This window comes from Leptosomus discolor, chromosome 4 (genome assembly GCF_034619465.1).
Source record: "Leptosomus discolor isolate bLepDis1 chromosome 4, bLepDis1.hap2, whole genome shotgun sequence".
Classification (NCBI taxonomy): Eukaryota; Metazoa; Chordata; class Aves; order Leptosomiformes; family Leptosomidae; genus Leptosomus; species Leptosomus discolor.
The window spans coordinates 9976337-9997799 of record NC_141394.1 but is presented as its reverse complement, the minus strand read 5'-3'; the positions used below and the strand labels follow the sequence as shown (position 1 = coordinate 9997799).

The 21463-nt window shown below is 52.8% G+C and overlaps 1 protein-coding gene across 1 annotated transcript; it reads left to right on the top strand.

Annotated features, from left to right (window-relative positions):
• The first annotated feature begins 2524 nt into the window (after positions 1 to 2524).
• PARM1 (prostate androgen-regulated mucin-like protein 1) lies at positions 2525 to 15413 on the top strand. The gene is made up of 6 exons (XM_086464380.1): positions 2525 to 2576; positions 2867 to 2937; positions 9653 to 9830; positions 13216 to 13923; positions 14658 to 14736; positions 15332 to 15413. The coding sequence occupies exons 1-6, from the start codon at positions 2525 to 2527 to the stop codon at positions 15411 to 15413; spliced, it is 1170 nt and encodes a 389-aa protein (XP_086320506.1).
• The last annotated feature ends 6050 nt before the right edge of the window (positions 15414 to 21463 follow it).

The following is a 21463-nucleotide window of genomic DNA, read 5'->3' as shown; positions in this document are numbered from 1 at the left end:
GAACGGGTGACCTCAAACCGCAAGCTGGCAGCTATTAATGCAAGCGCTGGCAGCCACCCAGCCATGCCATTTGGTCACTGGCCAGGGGGTGAGCGAGATCCCGTGGCCCCAGTCAGCCAAAAAACCCAGCTGCGAGCTCTGGCACATCAGTACTGCCAGCCCCTCGGCTCACGGCCACCCCAGCTCCTGGCTGGTGAAGTTGGGAGACCCCAGCCTCAGCCCCCCAAAAGCAAGCAGAGCGTGCTAAACATCAGAGAAATATTGCAAAGCTCCTGTGGAGCAATGAGGATGTGGATAAGACCAGTGAAAGCAGCAGCTGGCACCTGGAGGTGGCACAGGGCTACCCAAGAGGAGTGGGCTTCGTCCTGGTAGGGCAGGCAAAGGCAGGGAGCAGGCCGCAAAAATCCTTGTGCCCACCAAAAGAAAAAGGTCTCCCTTCAGCATCCTTCATATCTGGATAAAATTGGGGGAAAAAAAAGTATTTTAGAGATTTTAGAAGAGCTGGAACCCCAAGGCAGATGTCACCAGAGGCAATGGTTTCTGTTCTCCAGCAGGAACGAGGAAGGGCTGGCAGAAGGTATTTTCAAAAACGGGTCTCTTGTTGGCTTTATATCCTCTGCCTTCACCGCCACCAGGAGTATCACAACCTCCCTGGGGGAGGCCCAGGGACCTGTGTGCCCAGGCAGATGTCACCCCTAGTTGTGGCCAGGCAGAGCTGGCCATGCCACGGTGGCCAGGCAGGTGTGGCCATGCCCATGAGACCAGACAGAGGAGATCAGGCAGAGATGACCATGCTGATGAGACCAGGCAGAGGTGACCCTGCTGAGGTGACCATGCTGATGGAACCAGGCAGGGGTGACTGGCAGATGTAACCATGACAATGAGACTAGGTAGAGGTGATCACACAGGTGTGGCCCTGCTGAGGGGACCATGTCCATGAGTCCAGGCAGAGGTGCCTAAGCAGAGCTGGTCATGCTGATGAGACCAGGCAGGGGTGATCAGGCAGAGGTGACCATGCAGAGGTGACCATGCCAACAAGACCAGGCAGAAGTGACCAGGTAGAGGTGACCAGCAGATGGCAGCTGGAGTCCAAGGACGGTGCCTGGTAGGGACATTCAAGGCCTCCTACAGGATTTGCACCCAACGCCACGGTGGGGAGCGGTGGCTGCACCCAGCCCTGCCCTCTCTCCTCAGAAACCTCCTCCTGCCTGTGGAAACACGCAGCCCCTTCTGCAATTAAAAAAAAAAAAAAAAAAAAAGTCAAAAAAAAAAAGGATGGGAGACCAGCAGCAGGGAAATTGTCACGCAGCTCACACGGCACCAAGGTCCTGCAGCGATAAGAGCATTATTTTTCCTCCTCCCGAGAGGAGGGAAGATTTCAAGGAGAGCTGAAGTATTGATGCTGCCCGATGTACAGCAAGGCAGCCAGCATCCCGGCCGGTGCAGAAACGCCACCTGACTTGGATTTTGTGTCCTGCTGTTTTGGGCCTGGAGCCAAGATCCGTCCTGAGAAAACGCCACACAATGCAACAGAATAGATGGCTGCGTAACCCCAGTTAAAGATAGCTCAGTCACGGCCTGGGTTTGATGACATCCTTTTCCATAGCGAGCATGTGAAAGCGTGGAGAAGATGAGTTCAGCCTGAAACCATTTCATTCACAGCAAAGCGCTTTCCAGAAGGAAAGAGGTAAAAAAAAAATGGCACTCGTACCTCCCGCTGTGCTGCAGGTGTCCCCTGGCTGGGTCCTTTGGGCACCAGGAGCTGCATTTTGGGAGCAGCTCACACCGTGGAAAGGCAGGGCCCTGGCTGCTTGCCTCTAGCCTGGCTGCCCTTGATGCACGTACCTGAAGCGTCCCCCACCACGGACCCCCTGGACCCCTTGGATGTGGCAGACGATGCTCAGCAGTGAGGGTGGGCAGGGGCAACCCTGTCTAGCCATGGCAGGAGAGGATCTCTGCCTGGCTTCCCCCCGCCTGCCCCCGAGGGATGCCCTGGCAAGGTGCATGCACCATTTATTACTTGAAAAGCTCTATTCAGGCAGGAGCCAGCGTGGCCCTGAGGAAGGAGAGGGGCAACGGGCGGTGCCACAGGGCACCCCGAGCACCTGCCCAATGCCACTGACTTGGGACAAGAGCACCCCATGCCCGGTGCATGATGCTCGCTGACAATGTGCCGCGCTTGGGGCTGGGTCCTGGCATGATGCTCAGCACCCAGTGCTGGGTGCCCAGTGCCGGGCGCTCGGTACCTCCACCCCATCCCAGTCCCCCTGCCCAGTATGGACTGCCCAGTGCCCGGTACCCTACGTCTAGTCCCTGATACCCGCTACTGACGCCCTGTACGCTGCATTCTCTACCCGGTGCCCCGTCCCGGTCCCCGGTGCCGGCAGGTGCCGCTGTGCTCCCGGCGCTGGAGGGGGGCGGTGGAGGCGGCGGCGGCGGGGGCCGGACCGGGGCGGGCGGGCGGGCAGCGGGGCCGGGCGGTCCGTCCGTCCCTCCCGCCGCGGCTGCCAGCGCCGCCGGCACCATGGGCTACTGCTGCCGCCTCCTCTTCCTCGCCCTCCTCCTCCTCCCGGCAGGTAAGCGCCCGGGGGAGGCGGGGGGGGTGTGTGTGGTGTGTGTTTACCGAGGGTGGGGGGTACCGGGAACCCCCGCTGCCGAGCTGGGAGCGATGCGATGGGGACGGGGAGGGGACAGGCAGCCCCTCTGCTTGCCGGGGACAGCCCGGCGCCCTCCTGGCAGAGGCAGGATGCCTGGGGAAGGGGGTCCGCAGAGCAACACAACACCCCCCCCCCCCCCCCCCCCCGGTCCCACTCAAGCCGGGTGAGAGGCGTTTCGCCCCTCTTTTCCTCGACCCTTTGCCCCGCAGAAGGGTCCCCAGCTGGGTCCCTGAAGACGGGGCGCAGGAGGACAACTTCAGGGGACCACCAGCATCTCCGGGTGGGCAACACCCCTGCCCAGGCTGGAGCTCACCCCCACCCAGCCTCGAGTCTCCCTTCCCAGCACGGTCGCTGCTTTGAAGGAGCTTTTATCGTTCGCCCCGGCCTTGAGCAGAGGCTCCTGCACATCCAGCAGCTGCTGCTTTCCCCAACCAGCTACAAGCATCTCCCTCCATCTGCCGCCGCCGCCGCCCCCCCCCCCCCCCCCCCCCCCGCAATATCCCCCTCCCCGCGTCATAGAAACACCCAATTTGACATCTTTCCCCTACTGAGAGAGTCACAGGAGACCAGCCCCTGGCCAGTGTGACAGCGAGCACTTTCAGATGAGAGCACGCACAGGTTATCTCTCCGTTCAGGTTGGGTTTTTAATAAACAACATGAAGAGCTGCTTGCTCAGAAACAAGAAGAACACACGCATAACTGAGCGACGGGGATGCACACAAGGAGAAGTACAGCAGGCAAAGCTGTTAGTATTAAATAGCTGACAGTGTGCAGCAGAGCAGTGCAAGGGCACAAGGCTGGGTGAGGTTTTGAGCTCCCTGCGAAAGCCCGCAGCCAGCAGACATCTCCCCAAAACAGGGGCTGGGGAGGCCACGTCTGTAGAAGCAGCAAACCATCATCCTGGAACACATCAGCTTGTGGGAGATCTTCCCCTGTTAAGTGACCCCACTAGTGGGAGATGGGGGGGAGCTGGTTAAATCCTTCTCCTTGTAAAGGGGGACCTGGCCAACAAGCTCTTGTTTCTGTACTTTCCAAGCAAGTGCATTTGGGAGGGATGGGGATGAACCTACATTTTGCTCTGCAGGGATGCTGCTCACCTCCTTCAAGGGCTTCTGCCTGGCCCCGATTCGGCCGCCACCTTGGCAAGCCACTCAAAAGGAGCCAGCCTCTGCTGGGAGTCAGCCCTCGGCCGCTTTGGGGTTGGGAGGCGGGTTTTTCCCAGCGCCTGGGCCAAACCCAAGGCTGTTCCCACGACCATCCCTCTCTAAAGCATCAATGCCAACAAGGCTTGGCAGAAGAGCTGGGAGAGATTTCCCTGGAGTACAGGCTCTTGGGCTGCTCCTGAACACCCCCAACGCCCCAAATCTTTCAGATGCTTTCTATGACCTTTTTTGGTCCCCATAGAAATAATACTTAATATATATATATTTATCACCTGTGAGAAAACAAAAACCGTGATTTAATTATGCTTTGAGCTCATTCTTCAGGACTTAGTGATAGAGAAGACGTCACTGGGCAGGAGTAAAATAAGACTGGGCTTTGCCTGGCCACATAATGAAATAATAGCATCTCGCACAAGGAAGTTTTTATCCTATTATTACTTCTTACTCTGGATGTAAATTCAAACCTGCTTTGCTTTCCTGACTCGATGCCTGGCCTCACACAAACACCCGATTACTGCAGCCCTGAGCCAGCTTTTCCCCTTTAGATGCTCACCCAGGTCCCCAGCCAGCAGCTGAGACATTTTAAAGCACCTGCAAGAGGCAGCTTGCAGCTTTAAAGGCTTTGGGTGCTTCTTCAAGGAGCCTCTGGGGAGGAAGAGCTGCTTTTTTGGAGGTCTCAGAGCCTGGCACCACTTTGAGCTGCCAGGGAGAAGACAAAGCTTTAAGTGCCCCTGGTCCCAGCTCCCCCATATGTGAGCTGGAGGACAGGGGAAATGGGCAGTTAATTATCCCCTCTCCCAGCCCAAACAAGCAAGCAACGGCTTCAGCCTCTAATACCAAAGGATGCTCAAAAATTCCTCTGCTGAACCCAATTGCTTCCCCTCCTGGGGAAGGCTGGGATGGGGCTGACGCATGTTGAAAGCCGCACCTAGAAGAAGTAATTAGCAGCTAGCCAGGAAAATTATTTAGCTGGTGCATTGTCACTTGGTCAGAGCTGCTGTTTGCAACATGCCTGGCCGGCTCAAGAGCCCCATCCAAGACATCCGCCTGGGAAAATGTATTGTGAGGGGGTCCAAGCCCAGCTGCATGGGCAGGCAGGTCCATCTGCCAGCCTCCCAGCCCAAAGAGCTGACAAATGGTTTCTCCTCCCATGGTGTAACATCCCAGGGAAATGAGCACAGCGTGAGACATATTGGCATGTTTCAAAAATGTAACACACAATATCAAAAGTATTTTTTTTTTTTTTTAAATTTAAATCCAGCAAAAACCGTTTTAGAAAGAGCTGGTGCTGTGAACTACTGCTCCTAATGAGTGCAAAGCTCGCACCAAGAGGAAATGTTCCCACACTGCCCAGCAGCCTCATTACGCCGAGCAATCAGCTAAAGCCACCACACGAGGTGACAGCCTGCCAACACACCCCAAGGGGGACACAGGGCCCTGCCAGGCAGGGGTTCTTCAGGAATGCAGAGACTTTCCACCGCAAGTCTTTATCAGACACCTCTGGCTGCATGGGTTGAGTGGTAGCCACAGGTTGCTTTGTCACTCTCAGGAGGAGAAAAACCTCTAAAGACTCTCTTCACCTTCTTTTCTGCTAGAATTTCATTGCAACTTCAGGATCAAGTGCTGCTTGACTTAAATAATTAAGCAACACTTAGTATTAGGGAGGGGAAACATCATGTTTTCTTTGCAAGGAGGGTGGTGTGGCCACCCAACTCTGCAGCTGCTCTGAAGAGTAGGTTTGTTGTGCCACCAACAGCCCTTGCTGCTGGGTTCGGACATTAGGGCAGATGGTTGCCTGAGGAGGACTTGGACACCCACTCCAGACAAGAAAGGAGCTGGTCATAGGGACCATGCAGGCAACCATCTTTGTTTTAAAAGTTGGCATTAATTTTTAGCTGGGAAGAGCAGAGACTGCAGGGTGGTGAAGCTGTCTGCCTGGTTCCTCAAGAGCAAGCTGCCTGCAACAGCTTTCCTCAGGGTCTGAAAAGTATGCAAGAGTGAGCCAAGCCCCCATGTTATCTCCTTCCTCCCATGCAATAGCCTGGAGAAGAACAGCTGCTGCTCCCAAGCCAGGCCATAACCCACAGCCAGTGAAGAGCTCACTTGGAGCCTCTTCTTACCAGCTTGCCCAAACTTGGTGTGTCTGGCCACATGAATTTTGCTCCCGTCTTTTGCAAAAGGCAGGCCATGCGTCTACAAGAGATGCCGGTACAACCCCTACATCCAGGGAGGGGGGTACTGACGGGTTTACTCAGCAGCAACCCCTGGGGTTGCTGCATCCCCAAGGAGGGCTGCCAAGGGACAGCCCCAGGGTGCCCCGGCCAGCTGTGTGTTTGGGACAGCCCCTCTCCCCCAGGGATGGGGCCTCTGGATGGTGAGGGACACATGGAAACAGCACATTGATTTCCATTGTGTAGCTGTTTCTCTTGGCTACAGAAAGCTTCAGGCTTCAGAGCAATTCGACCTAAACCACTTAACAACCATGCAGCAGAAGAAAACTAATCACACAGGAAGCCAGCTCGGCTCACCAGTAAATTGGAGCAACTGCAGATTTATTTGATTTGATGGCCTTGGCTTCTTTCTGCAGACATTGGATAGCTTCGCCTTTTACCTGTTGATGTTTCTGGCCCCTGGTTTTCTCACTTGGTTTCTTCCTCCCCTCGCAACTGGTTTTGTACCATCACCAACACAACCTGGCATTGAAAAGAAAGGTGATACAGCAGGAGCCGAGCAGGCAGCAAGGAAGCAGCACCTCACCCAGAGGTGCTCCCGCTTCTGCTAGCATTCTAGGTCACCAGCACACACATGCAGTGCTGGAGCTTTGCTAGAGACCTGGAGAGCCACCATGTTGGCCCTGGTTTACCCCCTGAAGCTCAGCAGCCCCCAAGAGCTACCATTTCTGGGTGTGCTGGGTGTTCCCTCTAGGATGGCATAGAAAGCTTGTTGGGTCTGAGACAGAGCTCAGACCCTGCAGAGCTGCTCCCAGATCATCTTGTCATCCTTATTTCTCGGGGATAACAAGGCAGAGCTCTACCACAGCACCCTAGAAGAGCAAAGACACAAGTTCAAAGCCCAACACAACCACCACATCCTCTCTCTTTCTTCTTCCATACCAATACAGAGCTTAGTCAGACCCCTGTTGACTGCAAATGGGCTCTCCACCCAGAGAGAGAAGTGGTGAACAACCCCAGAGCCCAAATTACATGCTGACTGAGAAGGTGAGGCAGCCCAGTACTGAATAGCTTGAAAAACACGTTGGACCCAAAACAAAAACCAGTTTTATTAGGTTTAGCCACCACAAAGAGACCTTCTGCCATCCACAACTAGATGCTACCAGTTTTATAGTTAGGAAGCAATAGCACAGTAAGTTACACCTGAGCACAAACAAGGGGGAAGGGAAACTGCAGAAAAACAGCACAAGGTATGGGAATCCCCAACCACAAAAACCAAAGCCAGGCTAAGAAGGTCACGAACAGGAAGTCCTCACCCTATATTTAAACATCACCTGGTAATAAACCAACACATGCTGCAGGACCAGAGGAGTCAGGATTGCTTTGTTATCATTACTTGGTGAGAACCACCATAATATGGGACCTGCAGAAGGTCAAAGAAGATTACACACCACAAAACACATCACCCTGAGTGACCTACACCAACTTACCTTGGTTGTTGGGCTCCAGGTGCTCCCCTAAATAAGTTGAAAGAACAGCTCACCACTGCGCACATGCTTTCCATTGTTAGTGCTATCATTTACAATTAATTATCCATAACACTTTTTTCTGTATACTCAGCAATACCACACAGAAAGGACACAGCTCCAGCCGCCAGCTTTTGTGTCGGAAGCCCCAGTTGTGCTAATAGCCCCTAATCATCCCGATGAGCCTCACCCGGGACCCTCCCACCCATGTACCCTCTGCCCATTGAGCTGGGGCCTACATTTAAGCTTGGGTCTCAGCTGTGTTGTGGGTGTATGTTTCTGTTGTGTTAGATGACTCTTGGATCTGTCTTGCTTGTAGGTTGTCTCTAACCTGTTTTTTATTTTAGGCTGGTATTTTAATGCTGCTTCTAATTGTTTCCTGCATTAACTTCAAATTTAACTTTGATCTTGTCTTAAGTAGAGGATAGGGCTGTATCAGCATCCTTCTTTCCCTATTCTTGTGGGTGTATAGTGAGGTTATTATGGACTCTTGCTTTACAGAATAGCGTGGTGCTTAGATATGGTCTTAGTCATGTGCTTTTGTTAGTACCTGCCCTGGGAGCAGCTGCTGAGCTGGCATGGGAAGTGGTACCCAACCTTGCTGCATGAGCACGCTATGCTCTGGGTACCCAACAGATCTCCTTGTTGCAGTGACTTATTCTTCTTTGGTTCCTCTATTTCTTGTTTGAGAAAGGATGGTTGTATTCTTTGTGGAAGTACAGTCAGGATGAGCTGCTGGGAGGGAGAAGAAATAATATTAATGTCACAGAAACTGTTCTTATCTCTGGGGTCTTGGTTGCTAGAGGAGCATCACTTACTGCAGCTGGGGTACGGGTGCCTTAGTTAATTCAAGCTGAGAGCAGGCATGTGGTCTGTTGGTTAGGTCATGCGGACCTTCTGGTAGTTACATCAGATGGGATGAGTCATGAAGTGAAGCTTGTTAAAAGCTCCATCACTGCCTTATCAGTAGATGTTTGTTTGCTGTGGCATGGCTGCTCCATCTGATGTCATTCACTTGGGCTGGAGATGTTCTCTTTTTATGCTGCATTTCAGCTGGCAGAACACTTTAAAAGCTTGCTGCAATTGCTTCTGGAGTGCCAGAGAAGCGCATCACTGGAGAGGCTGCCAGGTCAGGCAGCTCTTTCCCAAGCAGAGCACAGAAAGCATTCAGCTTCTGTATGGGTGAGACTTCCACCTTTATGTGGCTTGCAGAAGCCAGGAGAATAGCATGCAAATAGGAGAGGGAGATAATCCATCAGCTGGATAGTTCATTCCTTGGGTTAGCAGGTGATTAGGGTTAACATTCTTGAGGAGCAAGGTATTAGAATTATAGGGAGTTGGGTTTTTAATTTCTTGGTTGTTTCCCATACTCCTAGGGAAGACAGTCTAGAAAAAGGACCTTTTGAAGCTCGTGTGGGGCTGTGAAGTGTGATGCTACTGTTTACCTTGCCCTGGCAGTCCTCTGCCTGCCTCTCCTCTGAGGGGATTCCAGCGGGGTGGTCAACTGCCTTAAGTGAATTAGATGGGCACATTCCTCTGGGCTGAACTATGCTTGGCATCCTTTGATAGCTGACAACCTTCAGTCCCTCTAACAACCCCAGCTTGAGGTTTTTCAGCCTTTGAAGTCATGTGGTCCTAAAAAGTTCTTTAGTGTTTTGGTTTTTTTCCTCCCTTATTCCAGTGCACTGCTCTGGTTCCTGCTCCCAGCAGCAGCACCTACAAACCAGGTGTTGGAGAAACAAGGAAACCCCCTACCTTGGCTTTTCTTTTCCTTTTCAGATGTGTTGGCATCTGAGGGGGCACAGGCAGGTTTTGCTAGCAGAGATTAATGCAGCACTATCAATCTGGAAACCAAACTTTGGCTGGCAATGACCATACAGGGGCAGATGAGGAAAACCAGGGCTGAGCTGAGCAGCGTGGTGCCTTCAGCCATGCTTGCTCTCCTGGGAAATGTCCCTGTGACTTGTGACCTGCTTGGCTGGAAGCGCTCAGCCAGCGGCCAAAGATTGTTCCTGCATCCAGTTTTGGCTCACCCTCTGAATTTATACCCCTTTGATATTATCAGATACTTCCTGACTCATCCTGGCTGGCAGTGTTGCCAGCTTTTTGAGGTCCCTATTGGTTTGCCTCCAAAGTTCAAGCACATCATGAGGGCTCTGCTGACCCACAGCATGAGCAAGCACCAGAACTACAGACAGATATTGAACCCTGATCTGAAGAACACCAAAGGTGCTCGGTCTGTGTTAGTCAGCACTTCCAGCACCCTCTGCTACCATATGGCAGCTCATTTCTGCCCTGGCTTAGCCATCCCCAGTACAGACCTCTTAAAACCGTTGGTGAGTGCCGTGCTCAGGGCATGCACGAGCTGCGAGCTGCTCTTGCCCATGCAATGTCAGGTCGGCCGGGCGCCTTCAGGCAGCATTGCAGAGGTTGAGGGGTTTGCTGTCGCAATAGCACTTGCAGTGATGATGCCTGGCATCACTGCTGCTGGGGAAAGGCTGACTTGGTGTTGGTGTAGCTTGTGTGTGTGGGGAAATAATCCAATTATCTGAGGTCAGAAGTGCAGGCGCAGGGAGGCTGGTGGAGCCTGGGGCAGGGTATGCTGGGCCAGAGGACCTGGGTTTTTCACTCATGCCTTGATATCAACTTGTATTGCTGATATGCCTTTCCACCCATGCATGTCTAAAGCAGCCCCTCTGCTCTCTGCTAGAGACCATACCTCCTCTTGTATAAGGCCCAGGATGGCTGCATGGTGTTAAATCCTTGAGAAAGACCCTGATGCTCAGTGCTCCTCATGAATCCAGCCAGCGGTTTTGTGTCCCACCCTCGGCCATGAGAACCAGCGGGCTATGCACTCCTGGGGTTGTGGCTGGTGGCACCTTCAGGTCTTGTGATGTGGGAGGCTGGGGACTAACAATACCTGCTAGAAATGGCACTTGTACCTTCTTTGTTTTAAAAAGGAGATGCACTTTCAGCAGCCTCCCTGCTTTGTACTTTGTCCCTCCAGGAGGTGTGTTGGGAAGACCATATGGGGATTCTTCAACCTGGTCAGGAAAGGGCAAGGGGGGGTGGGGGGGTACCAATGTAAAAGCAAAAAGGGCACAAATCAACCGTTTGAACCTCAGCATGAAGGAGGCAGGTTCCTGCAACTTGTTTCTGGCCACTGAAAGCGCTGTACCAGATGGTGTTGTTCCCTAACAAAAGTTGCTGCAGGTTTTTTGCAGGTCCCACCATGCTGGCATGGGACCTGCCTGTTCATAGAGGACCTGGCACACGCTGCCTGTGGCACATCAGCGTGGAGAACTATGCAAGGGGATGGAGCAGCACAGGGAATACTTGGTTTTTTGGTATTGCAGTGCCTGAAGGGAGCCACCAGCCTCTGCAGGAGGAAGGGACAGGATGAGCGGGGGACTCATCGTGTTTGTTGGATGGAGTCAGTGCTGTAGGCAGGCTTTGTCCTGGTGAGATGCTGTTGGCAAAGCCAAGCTGTGAAAACCAGTGCATTCATCTGAACTAATGGCCTTTAAGCTCAGGATTATCACAGTAATGCAGCTCAAGTTCACATGCCAGTAAATCCCAAGTCTTAACCAGGAAGCGTAGAGGTCTTGGGATGAGCAGACATCCGAGTGCGCTGTTGACAGCAGAAGCTTTGCAGGAGGTGGTAATGCTTTGGAAAGCTGGGAAGGAAAAGGTGGGATGGCTGGGTGCTTCCCTGCTGCTGTGGTATGGAAACCATGAGTGCTGAGCTAGGTGGCTTATTTGGTAACCAAACTCCAGCTTGTCATCCATCTCCTCTCCCTTATCCTAAGGTCTATCAGCCTTGTGCCTCAGCAGACAGAGAGCCAGAGGAGGGTGAAAGCTCAGAGGCATCTCCAAGCGCCCATCCCTGGGAGAAGAGCACCCATGGCCTCAGTCCCACCTCCCAGACTCTCCTTCTTGGGAAACGGGGTCCATCGCAGGGATATCCACAGTGCCAGGAAAAAAATTTTGGGTCAAGAGTGCCAGGGACTTGTACTTCTAAATGCCTTGGGCTCTAATAAAAGCCTTGCCCCAGAGCTGACTTTAAGCCCCTGTTTGACCATATATTTGCAGTTTCTAGACAGAAAATGCTTTAGTGAAAGGTGTGCTACGTGCCCAGCACTTGCTGCAGTGAGCTGGAGGAGCTGCAGTGAGCTGGAGGTCCTTAGCTGAGATGTCCCTTCTGCTGTCCTCTTCCACGGAAGGTGTGCAGGTTGAGTGAAGCTATATTAAACACTTGCAGACTTCTGTTTGCACTGGTGGCTGAAAACACACAAAAACATAGTTTAGTGAGTCCCTGGTGCCGCATCTCACCCTTTCTACACACAGGCATGTAGTGTTTCCATCTGCCCTTCAGCACAAGGTGCTGCCTGTGCCCTAGGAGCCTTGTGGCTCTCCTGAGTGCTCAGTAGTGAGGAGCTTTGCTGGAGAAACCCCACGTTGCACAGCCCCTGCTCCCAAATTTGAGTCCTTCCCACACTATGGTTCCTTGGTGCAGCTTTATGTGCAGTAAGAGTTGTGTGGTGGGCTAGCAATAGCTCTATTCCATTGAAAACTCATCTTTGGTGCGGATTAGGTCCTTACTTGCCACCTTGGGTGCAGCACCTGCACGGGTGGCATTTCAGTTTGATGTCGGGGGGACAGCAGGTTTGGCTGTGGTGGCTGACAACATATTATTGGGTAGCTTGGTGATGGGAGGGAAAGCCTTATGTGCCCACCAGTGATGCCCAGCCATGTATGATTGCTGGGACAGTGGCCTCAGGCTAAGCCTGAACCACTGTCCCCGCATATGATCTGCAAACTTCTGCTCACAAAGAGCTACCGTGATAGCTGTCTGTACTTTCACTGCTATTGTTTCTCACTTAGGTAAGCACCAAGCTCCTGTCTCTGGAGCTGAGGTGGAAGTTTGGCTTTGGGGTTCCAACAAAATCAGCATTTTGCTGCGTTTTTTTGTCCTCCGCATTCATATAATTTGTTCGTTGTGGCTTGCTTGTGCTGGAGCGAGTTCTTGCTCTTTCCAGTGCTGGTCTTGGGATGCTCTTGGGGTGTAAATAAATAAATTCACAGGAATAAAAATGCCTCCCGATGTCACTCAGTGTTGGCATGCTCTTCCCTTGGCCCAACCGTGCCAAGGGAGCTAGCTGCTAGCACTGGCCCAGGGCTGAGTTTAGTCCTGGAGAGTAGAAAAAGGGGGGGGGGGGGGGGAAGAGCCCCAGCAGTCTGCTGGTGGGGATAAAGGAAAAAATGACTCATCTTCATGCTAAGAAATGGAGACAAATGAATGAATGCACAAGGAAATGGGGGGAGAGGAGAAAGAGGAGTCTTGTGTTATCATTCCCAGCTGCGCAGTGGTGGCTGCTGAGGAGGAGCTTGCTCCCCTGCTGCTTTGCTGGCTGCTGGGAAGAGATGCTGGGAAGACAGAGGGGGTGTTTGGGGATGGGGGGGATCCCAGCCTTGGGGGAAAAATGGTGCTGGCCCATGCCAGGGCAACTGGTCTGCTTTAAACCTCACCTTTAGCTATGCAGGGATATTTGCCATCTCTTTATTTTAGATGGTGCTCAGCATTTTCAAAACAATTAAGCTATTTCCAGCTTCATTCCCAAACCCTTTAGCGTTCACCCAAACCCCAGGTTGCCCCAAGGATGTCCCTGCTATTCATACTTCTTTGTCTCACTCCTAGGACTGGGCGATGACTCCACGGCATCGCCCCTCACCCCTGCCAGCCCTCCCCTCCCCTCAGAGGGTATCCCAGAAGGGCTGGGCTCCAGGGATGCAGCTGTCCCCACCCCAGCTCCTGGCCAGCCCTCTCTGCCCATGTCCACGGGATCTGCTGGAGATGGGGTGCCCTCCAGGCCGGCGGAGGGGTATGGCCGCAATGCCACCCCTGTAGCGGCACTGTCCTCTGCTCCTGCCTCCGTCACAGTGAACTCCATCACTGCGGCCACCGCCACCATAGCAGATAGCCTGTCTGTAGCTTCCAACCCCAGCTCGGTGCCACCAACCTTGGAGACAGCCCCAGGTCTTCGGACAGCAAATACTGCCAGCTTGGCAAGAGGCACGATGGATTTGGGGGCAGCTTCCAGCCCCACGGGTATACCTGCATCATCCTCCTCCTCCTCCCTCCCCACCAGCGACCTGTACTCATCCCCTGGGACAGTCTTGTCCCCAGCACATGTCCTCACGAGCCCTGGCACAACCCAGCCACCGATGCTGACCAAGGAGGTCCCTTCCCTGGGGACGCTGGCCGTGGCATCCAGCCTGGCTGTGGAGCCAACGTCCCCCCCAGTGACTGTGACAAGCCCCACCGTACCCGAGGCTGTGGCCACCGGCAAAACCACCCTCTCCACCGGAGTCACCATGGAAGAGGTCCCGCGCGCCTTGAGCGCAGGTGAGCACCACCCCTCTCCATGTGCATATCTAGATATAGTGTCAACCTCAAGGTATTTGTCTGAGAGGGGCAGAACCCCCAAATTGGAAGGGAGGAGGCAGTCAAGTTTGAGAAGGCCATTCAGCAAAAGCTGAGCTTTCCTGGATGAGCCTATGTCATCTGCTCCACCAGTGGAGATGAGGAGTCATAGATACCAAACCTCAGTTGCCTGGAGATGTGAATAAAATCCTTAGTTGCAAATTTGACTTGAAACACTTAAGGATGAGAGGAAACGAGTGCCTGTGTGGTCGGTGCAGCCTGAGTTAGGAAGATGTAGGTTTTTCTTCTCCCTCCTGGAGACCTCACTAAGCAGACACTAGCTTTCACCTGGCCTCTTCTGCAAGCTCAGGTAGCTTAAAAGCACTTCATAAGGCCAGAAAAGGGAGGGATCTGGAGCATTTTCTAGCCTTGGCTCAGCACTAAATGCTGGGAGGAGCATCAAGGAGCAAGTCTGTAGTCCTCACACAAAACCCAGCTGTTTTACCCCAAATCCTTTATGGGAAGGGGGTCTTTGCAAAAGCATAGGGGTGCCCAGCATCCTCTACAGGAGCTTTGGGGAATAGCAGTGGGGGAATATCACGTCCCCTGCCACCAGAGATGGCTGGCATGGGTGTATTTGGAGTAGTTGGGGTGAGGGCGACGGGGCTGGGACTCGGGGAGGCTGAGCGCTGCCCTTTCTCATGCTTCCTCCACAGGGAGCATCGGGGCCATAACCGTGACTGTCATCATGGTGGTGGTGCTGGTTTTTGGGGTAGCGGCGTACCTCAAGATCAGGTAAGGCTGGTTTTGGGGTGCTTGAACCGTGTCCTCCCCTGAGGCTGCATCCCCTCTCACCATCAAAAGGGTGATGCCCAGGGGCAAAGCCCTGGGGAGATGCTGGCCCCAAGCCTGGCAGGGCGATGGGCAGCCTCTAGTCCCAGCACAGCTGCATTTTCTACCACATCTATATTGAAAAAGCAGAGTTTTTCCTCCTCATTTTACAACAGCCTCACTCAAATGCCAGGGATGTTGTTCGGCATAGTCATAACCAGTAATTATCCCTAGGGCAAGCTGCTGCCACGGGTCTTGCCGTGACTTAGACAATAAACAGCAGCACAGCCCAGTGCTGAGCATCTGTAATGAGGCTTTGCTGACAACTGAGATGAGCAAAGGCCTTGTTTTAATTCCCTGCCATGTCCCAGTCTGGTTCAACAGGGGCAAAATCCTCCCTGGCCTTTTTTCCTGTCCTGGTTCTTCCTGCTAAAAGATCCCAAAGCTTGACCTAGTGAGCACTTGCATGCATTTATTTTTTTTTCTCACCGCATGGTAAAATAACTAATTATCCACCAAAGCAAGTGGTAACACCAGGTGGTTTGCTTTCCCCTGGCAGGCACTCCTCCTATGGCAGGCTTTTGGATGACCATGACAGCTCCTGGGGCAACTACAACAACCCTCTCTACGATGACTCCTAGCACGGATGAGGAGAAAAGAAAAAAAAAAAAAAATTAAAAATCCTTAATTTATAAGCACGTCTGCAGCAGAGCATCCACTGTCGAGGAGATGCCCGGGCACGGAGCCACCGCTGCGGTCAGGATTATGGCGGGTCCGGCGGATGACAGGCAACGGGAGGGCGGGTGTGCAGGGCCCACAATAAACCTGAATTTTGGCCTTTACGTAGGAAACTCTGGGTCCTGGTGCATGTCGGCCGCTTGGTTTGCAAGGCAAGGGAATCCAAATTGCCCTGGGAGAAGGGATGGGAGGAGGTAAAGGGAGGGGGGCGGAGGTTCAGCCAGTGCCATGGCATCCTTTGAAATGCTGCCCCACGGCTTGCAGGGGGGACACGGGGGCTGCTGAGCCAGAGCTAGCAGTGTGCAGGGGTTTCCCATGCTTTCACATGTCCCTTTCTCTAAAATTGCCTCCCTGCATCACCCCATTGTGAAATCTTCTGCCTTGCCTTGCCAAGGACCGTCAGCAGTTGTGGGGATGATCCATCACCACTCCCTTTCTTTTCCTGCAGGTGCTTCTGTGCAGAAGCTTGTTGTTTTGGTTTTTTCCATTTAATTGTGGTTTTGTTCATGTGTTGTTGTCTGTCGTGTCCCGTCCCCCCCCCCCCCCCAAACACAGCCTGGGAGCCCGTGGGAAGATGCATTGACCACCCACGCCCCTGAGCTGAGAGGTGCCCTATTTCACACGCGTGGCTGCTTGCTCTGCAGCTTTATTTTTAATCCTTGAAAAACTCAGCCGCTGAAATACAGCAAAGTGGTGGGTTTTTTTAATCCCCAATTTACGTGTTCAGCTAGCTCACCCCAGCCCACATCCCCTTGCTTGGCCACTTCTGCCTAAATTCCCTTGCAGTGAAAAGCAAATCCCTCAGCCCACATGGCCTTGATAAATGAATTGGCACTAGGCGATGCTGAAAAGGTTTGGGGCATCCCAGCGAGCCCCCAGAGCTGGTCACCATCATCCTGGATGTTGTAGCCTTGGCAAGACAGCAGCATGACTGAGTTTCTGGAGGGGTTTTGGGGAAGGCAGCAGCACCCCCGTACAGGTAGAGATGTGCCAGTTTGCAGTATTTTATGTCCCCGCTCTTAATTACAGACTGTTTTCCTGCACGAGGAGGGCATGAGTTTCATCAGGGTATCCTCCAAGATACCTCTTTGCTAAAGCTGAAGCAGCAGAGCATTTGATGCTATAGGGAGGGCAACCAAGAAGTCATCATTCCCTGTGGGTTGGGAACAGATGAGACAGGAGAAGATGGAGCTGCCATCTCACCCGAAACGCAGGCTTTGGTTTGCTTTGGGTTAGTTGGCGGCGCAGGCTGGGAAACAGGCTCTGCTGTTTGCCCTGGCTGCTAAATGAAGCGTCCTGGGGAACATCAAAGCTCAGGGCGTTTGCATGATTGCTTCCTGCAACAGATGCATCATCTCTTAATTTTCATCAAGCAAGTGTAATAAATGCAGCCAGCACCATAACAGCCACCTGAGAAGGTCAGGAGAAATGAGGACAGCTCCTCCTGTTCCCTTTCCCAAAAGGAAATGCAATCATTATGCATTTTCCTTTTCCTTCCTAGCCTTTTTTAGCCTCATCCTTTCACCTCCCTTTTTATATTGGTGTTGGTTGGATAGCTGAAGCCTGGCTCAACAGTGAGACTTCAATGTGGATTTAGCTGGCACTAAGCCAACCTGCTAGGCTGTGTATACCACGTTGTTCCTCTTTTAGTTCAAACAGGGTAGAAATGGAGAACAAAGCAGCAAATGGTCATTGCACCTTCAAACCACAGCCAGCTTGGGAAACTCTTGGGGCTGGGAGCATATATGGGGTGAGATTTGTGGTACGAGTGCTCTATATCCCACTCGCCCTCTTCCCTGGTCAGCATCCTGCCAGCCACTAGCCATTCCCACCAGGTTCCAGAGGGATGGGATGCATTTAGGGAGGCAGGGGAAGAGGGGAATAGGATGCCAAGGCAGGAAGCACAGTGGCAGCGCAGGCTCTGAGGATGCGCAGGACAAGCAAAACTCCCTTTTTGGCAGCCAAGAAGCAGTGCATTAGGCCACCTCAGCTAAGAAAAAACACAAACTAAATAAAAAACAACCCCACCTTTCTTGTCTTGAAATAAATTGGATGGTGCGGTGCTGCATGCACCCTCCCCAAAACCATGTAGAAAAGGCTCTCAGTTGTCCATCAGTGAGTCTGACCACTTTAAAACCCCACCTGAGCTACAGCTCAATATTGTCCAGCAACAGCAAAGAACAGGCATTAAAACCCAAAACCTCAGACACCCCAAACTATTAAAAAAGTCATGATTTGCTCAAACGCTACTGCTAAAATAAGCAAGGGAATAAAGGGAGAGGAAAAGCCATCACCTTCACTTAAAAAAACCCCATAATGCCTGGGGGAATACATTCCTTTTTCACAAAGGAGCATAGAAATTAGGTGTCATCTTCTGCAGGACACTGTGAGTTTGTAGGAGAAAGGCTTGGCCAAGAAATTAAACCAGACCTCATCAGCGTGGGCCAGTTTCACATGCAAATTCACACTCCATCTCTGCATTAGCGGCAAAAACCGGAGACACCGTCTCGTCCCCAGCGCTGCCGAGCTGTGGGTCCACAGGGCTCGCTTTCCTGCTCAACCCTATGCTTGGGTGCTTAAAAGGAATGAACTTCTCTTGCCTACAATACAAAGAAGAGGCTGTATGTATTTTTGGGGATACCCCAGGCTGAAAAGAGGTTCCTTGCTTCCAGCAAGAGTCTGGGACCAGGAACTACCCCCGGTGCCTTTTCTTTGCTCTCCAGTGTGGTATAAGCAGCAAGGCAGAACCTCTGCCCTAAATTGCTCACCTAAAACAGGTAAGGTAAAAGAAGAAAAGGATGGACATCCCACCTCCTGACATGGCTCAGGCCTCCGAGCCTGTGGAAGGGAAGGCACACCCTGCCAACTCTGAGCAGAAAATTATAAACAAACACATGACGTTCGTCCCTGTCGTTCATAAACAGAGACCAAACCAGCAGGCTGGGATACGTGCTGCGGTACCCTGCGACTCAGAGCAGCTAAGCCTCTGCAAGGCACACCGGCCGCTCCGCTGAACTCAGCCCCGTCACAGCCTGCCTGCTCAGAAACACGCAGCTAAATCCAGGGGTCTGCTGGAGGAAGGCTGCTGTGCAGGCAGCTCCGTGACGGGGCTTACGGAGCCAGTGCTGGGATCGCACCAAAGGGTTTTCCTGGGCGACCACACCACAGATACGCCAGACTTCGACTTTCGTTTATTCATAGTGCATCTACCCTGCGACACGGACCGTGTGTTTATGTCTACAGCACCGTGGGCCAGCAAGGGCCAAGGTGCAAGGCAGCCTAAAAAATAACAGCTGCACTTGCCAAGTGGAAAAAGCACTTAATTATGGGGATGATGCCCTCAAAGGGATGATGCCCATGTTTAAGGCGATGGCTGCAAACACCCCTCTCATCTTCCACCCTCAGACCCTCCAGCTTACCCAGGGATTTCTGTCCTTCCACACTACTATGGCAGGGAAGAAGGGGGAAGAAAAATCCAGCCAGGACCACCATGAAAACAAAGACTTTCATTTTTTTCTTCTCCTCTTAAAAAAAAAAACAAAACAAACAAGGAAAACTCTCTGCCACCACCTTGCTTTATTTACAAAAATAGCAGACCCCCATTTTCCCCAAAAGCTTCCCTCCTCCCTGCCCCCCCCCCCCCCCCCCCCCTTTGGCCTCATTTCATCTCAGGGATATTTTATTTATACAGAAAAAATAGCTCACATAGCTCTGTGCAGAACACCCCATTCCCCCCGCCTTTCAGGCAGCAGCAGGGTCTGGCAGCAGCGCCGCAGATGACGTGATCCCTCACCAGGTCTCCTGCCTTGCCCTCATCGGAGAGCCGGCAGGCTGCTTTCATCACCATTTCCAGATTCCCTCCAGCCTCCCTGACTGTGCTTTGGTTTTGCCCATTTGTGAATATGCTAATATCTCCTCAACGCCTTTCCAAGTGTCATCTTCTCAGATTCTTGGTGGAATTAATGGAGTAAGTATTAATGACTTATTAGCAAAGATGGCTCTTAGTTGCAGCCTCCAGGAGCAGTAATGCTCGTTAGATGAAGTAATTACCCCCAGGGTGAGAGCAGGGCACATTAAGAAACTCGCAGCTCAGACCAGAGCTGTCTTTGCACCGCGTGTTCCTACAGCTCCAACCTCCAACAACAGTCACTTCCACCAAAAACCCACCGGAAAGTTTGCAACGTGAGGACCAAATGTCACCAAATTTGTTTCCGTAGCCCATTTAGCACATGCTGCTGGATTGCGGTCATCTTCAGGTGCCGCTCCTATTCAAAAGTCATTTCTCAAGCAAGAGGGAAGCCCTCTCTTTTAGCTCTTGTGGCTCACAGCTACCTCTGATAAAACCACTTGGCCTTCAGCCCATCCAGCTTGCCTTCCTGCATGCTATAGAAAGATTTGTGCATTTTTATTTTTAGCCCTTTATCAGCCAAGAGCAGCCTTAGGCACCCAATGCAAGCTAAGACCCAGCTGGGGGTGGGAGTGTCTTCTGCTCCCCTTCGCCCCAGCACAGGTGGGGCAGGGTGAAGGTCTGAGCTTTGGCAAGCAAACAGCAGCTCTACCTGAGTCAAGGGGCACAACCAAGAGCCATCAGCCCCTGGTGGGTGAGCAGCCTCCCAAGGGCATGCTGGAGCTCACCCACCATTCTGTCACCTCTACTGCTCTCAAAAGCCACTACAGCCAGTAGCGACACACAGGGACCTGGACTCGCAACTCCATCAGCGTTGAGGGACTCCTGTCCTCAAAAGCTACAGGAGATGAGCGAGAGAAGTGGGAGGGGGGCAGCACCCCAAGGTCCCCCTGAGGCTCTGCTCCAGCCTCTGCCACCCAGACTAGAGCCAGCTCCTTGCAAAAGATACAGGAATCAGTTCAGGTGTCAGAGAGCAACTATTTTGTGACGGTGTAGTCACAAGTCCCATGTGCAAATTCCCCTCCAGCTCAAGGAGAAAAAGCAAGGAAATCACCCCATTTCCAGCGTGGAGGTCCCAGCACACCCTGGGCTAAGCCAGCCCTGCTTGGAGCTGGAGACAGATGCTCCGCTAGCCCTCCGAGCTATAAATAGCATGACATGACAAGCCTTTCCCTAATTGCGTTCCTTCCAGTTGGAAAGAAAAAAAAAACCAGATGGTTTCTCTGTAGCCAGGCAGGGGCAAGACATCGGCCTCAGCCCCACGGAAGCCAGGGATCTTCTGCTGCGGGACAGGGGGTTTTCAGCATGCACAAGCAAGAAGCCTGCACAGCTTCAGGGCAAGGTCTTCTCCCACCGAAGAGGCGGGGGCCAGCGTCTGCCTGCTTTTCCCCAAGCCCTCCCAGGGATGCGGACTGAAAACACACACTGCTGCTGCTTCAGTAGAGCTTAGGGTTGGGTTTCACAGCCACTGCCACCAGCTGAGCATCCCCCAGCTCTGCAGTACCACCCCAGCACCGGCCTTGCACCCACACACTCATCCCCTGGGCAAGCAGCCAGCTTGAGAGGAGCCCACGGGAGGGGAAGGCTGTACAGGAGGTTTAATATGCAATACCCCTGCTTTCCCCCCAGATGACATTATCAGACCCAAGGCCATCAGATCACACTTACCTGCTTTCTGACAGCAATTCAAGAACCACACCAGAGTCATTAAACCCACCCTTCCAGCCCAAAATTGGGGATCCCTTCCCCACTGCTCCTGAGCCATCACCCTGCACCTTCCCATGGGGCTGGAGGGCTCAGCCGAGCTCTCCGGTCCTGCATCGCTCCGCTCCTTGGCTTAACGAGTCCCTCTCCCGAGTTTCGCATACTTCAGCAGGCCCTGGCTTTATTAATAGCTCTGCTGACCTTTTTTGTGCCTGCGGCCCTCGCGCCTGCTGGAACACTACATTTTTCCCACAAGGCAGCGATAATCCCATCTGCTCCTGATTTTGCCCTACACTGGCGCGAGCAAGGCTTAATTTCGGGTGGCGGGCAGCATGGGAGCTC

Excerpts from the sequence above, each read along its gene's own strand:
- PARM1 (XM_086464380.1), top strand. The coding sequence starts at position 2,525 with ATGGGCTACTGCTGCCGCCTCCTCTTCCTCGCCCTCCTCCTCCTCCCG. Across the intron at positions 2,577-2,866 it reads CCTCCTCCTCCTCCCGGCAG|AAGGGTCCCCAGCTGGGTCC; the intron begins GTAAGCGCCCGG and ends TTTGCCCCGCAG. Across the intron at positions 13,924-14,657 it reads CCCGCGCGCCTTGAGCGCAG|GGAGCATCGGGGCCATAACC; the intron begins GTGAGCACCACC and ends CTTCCTCCACAG.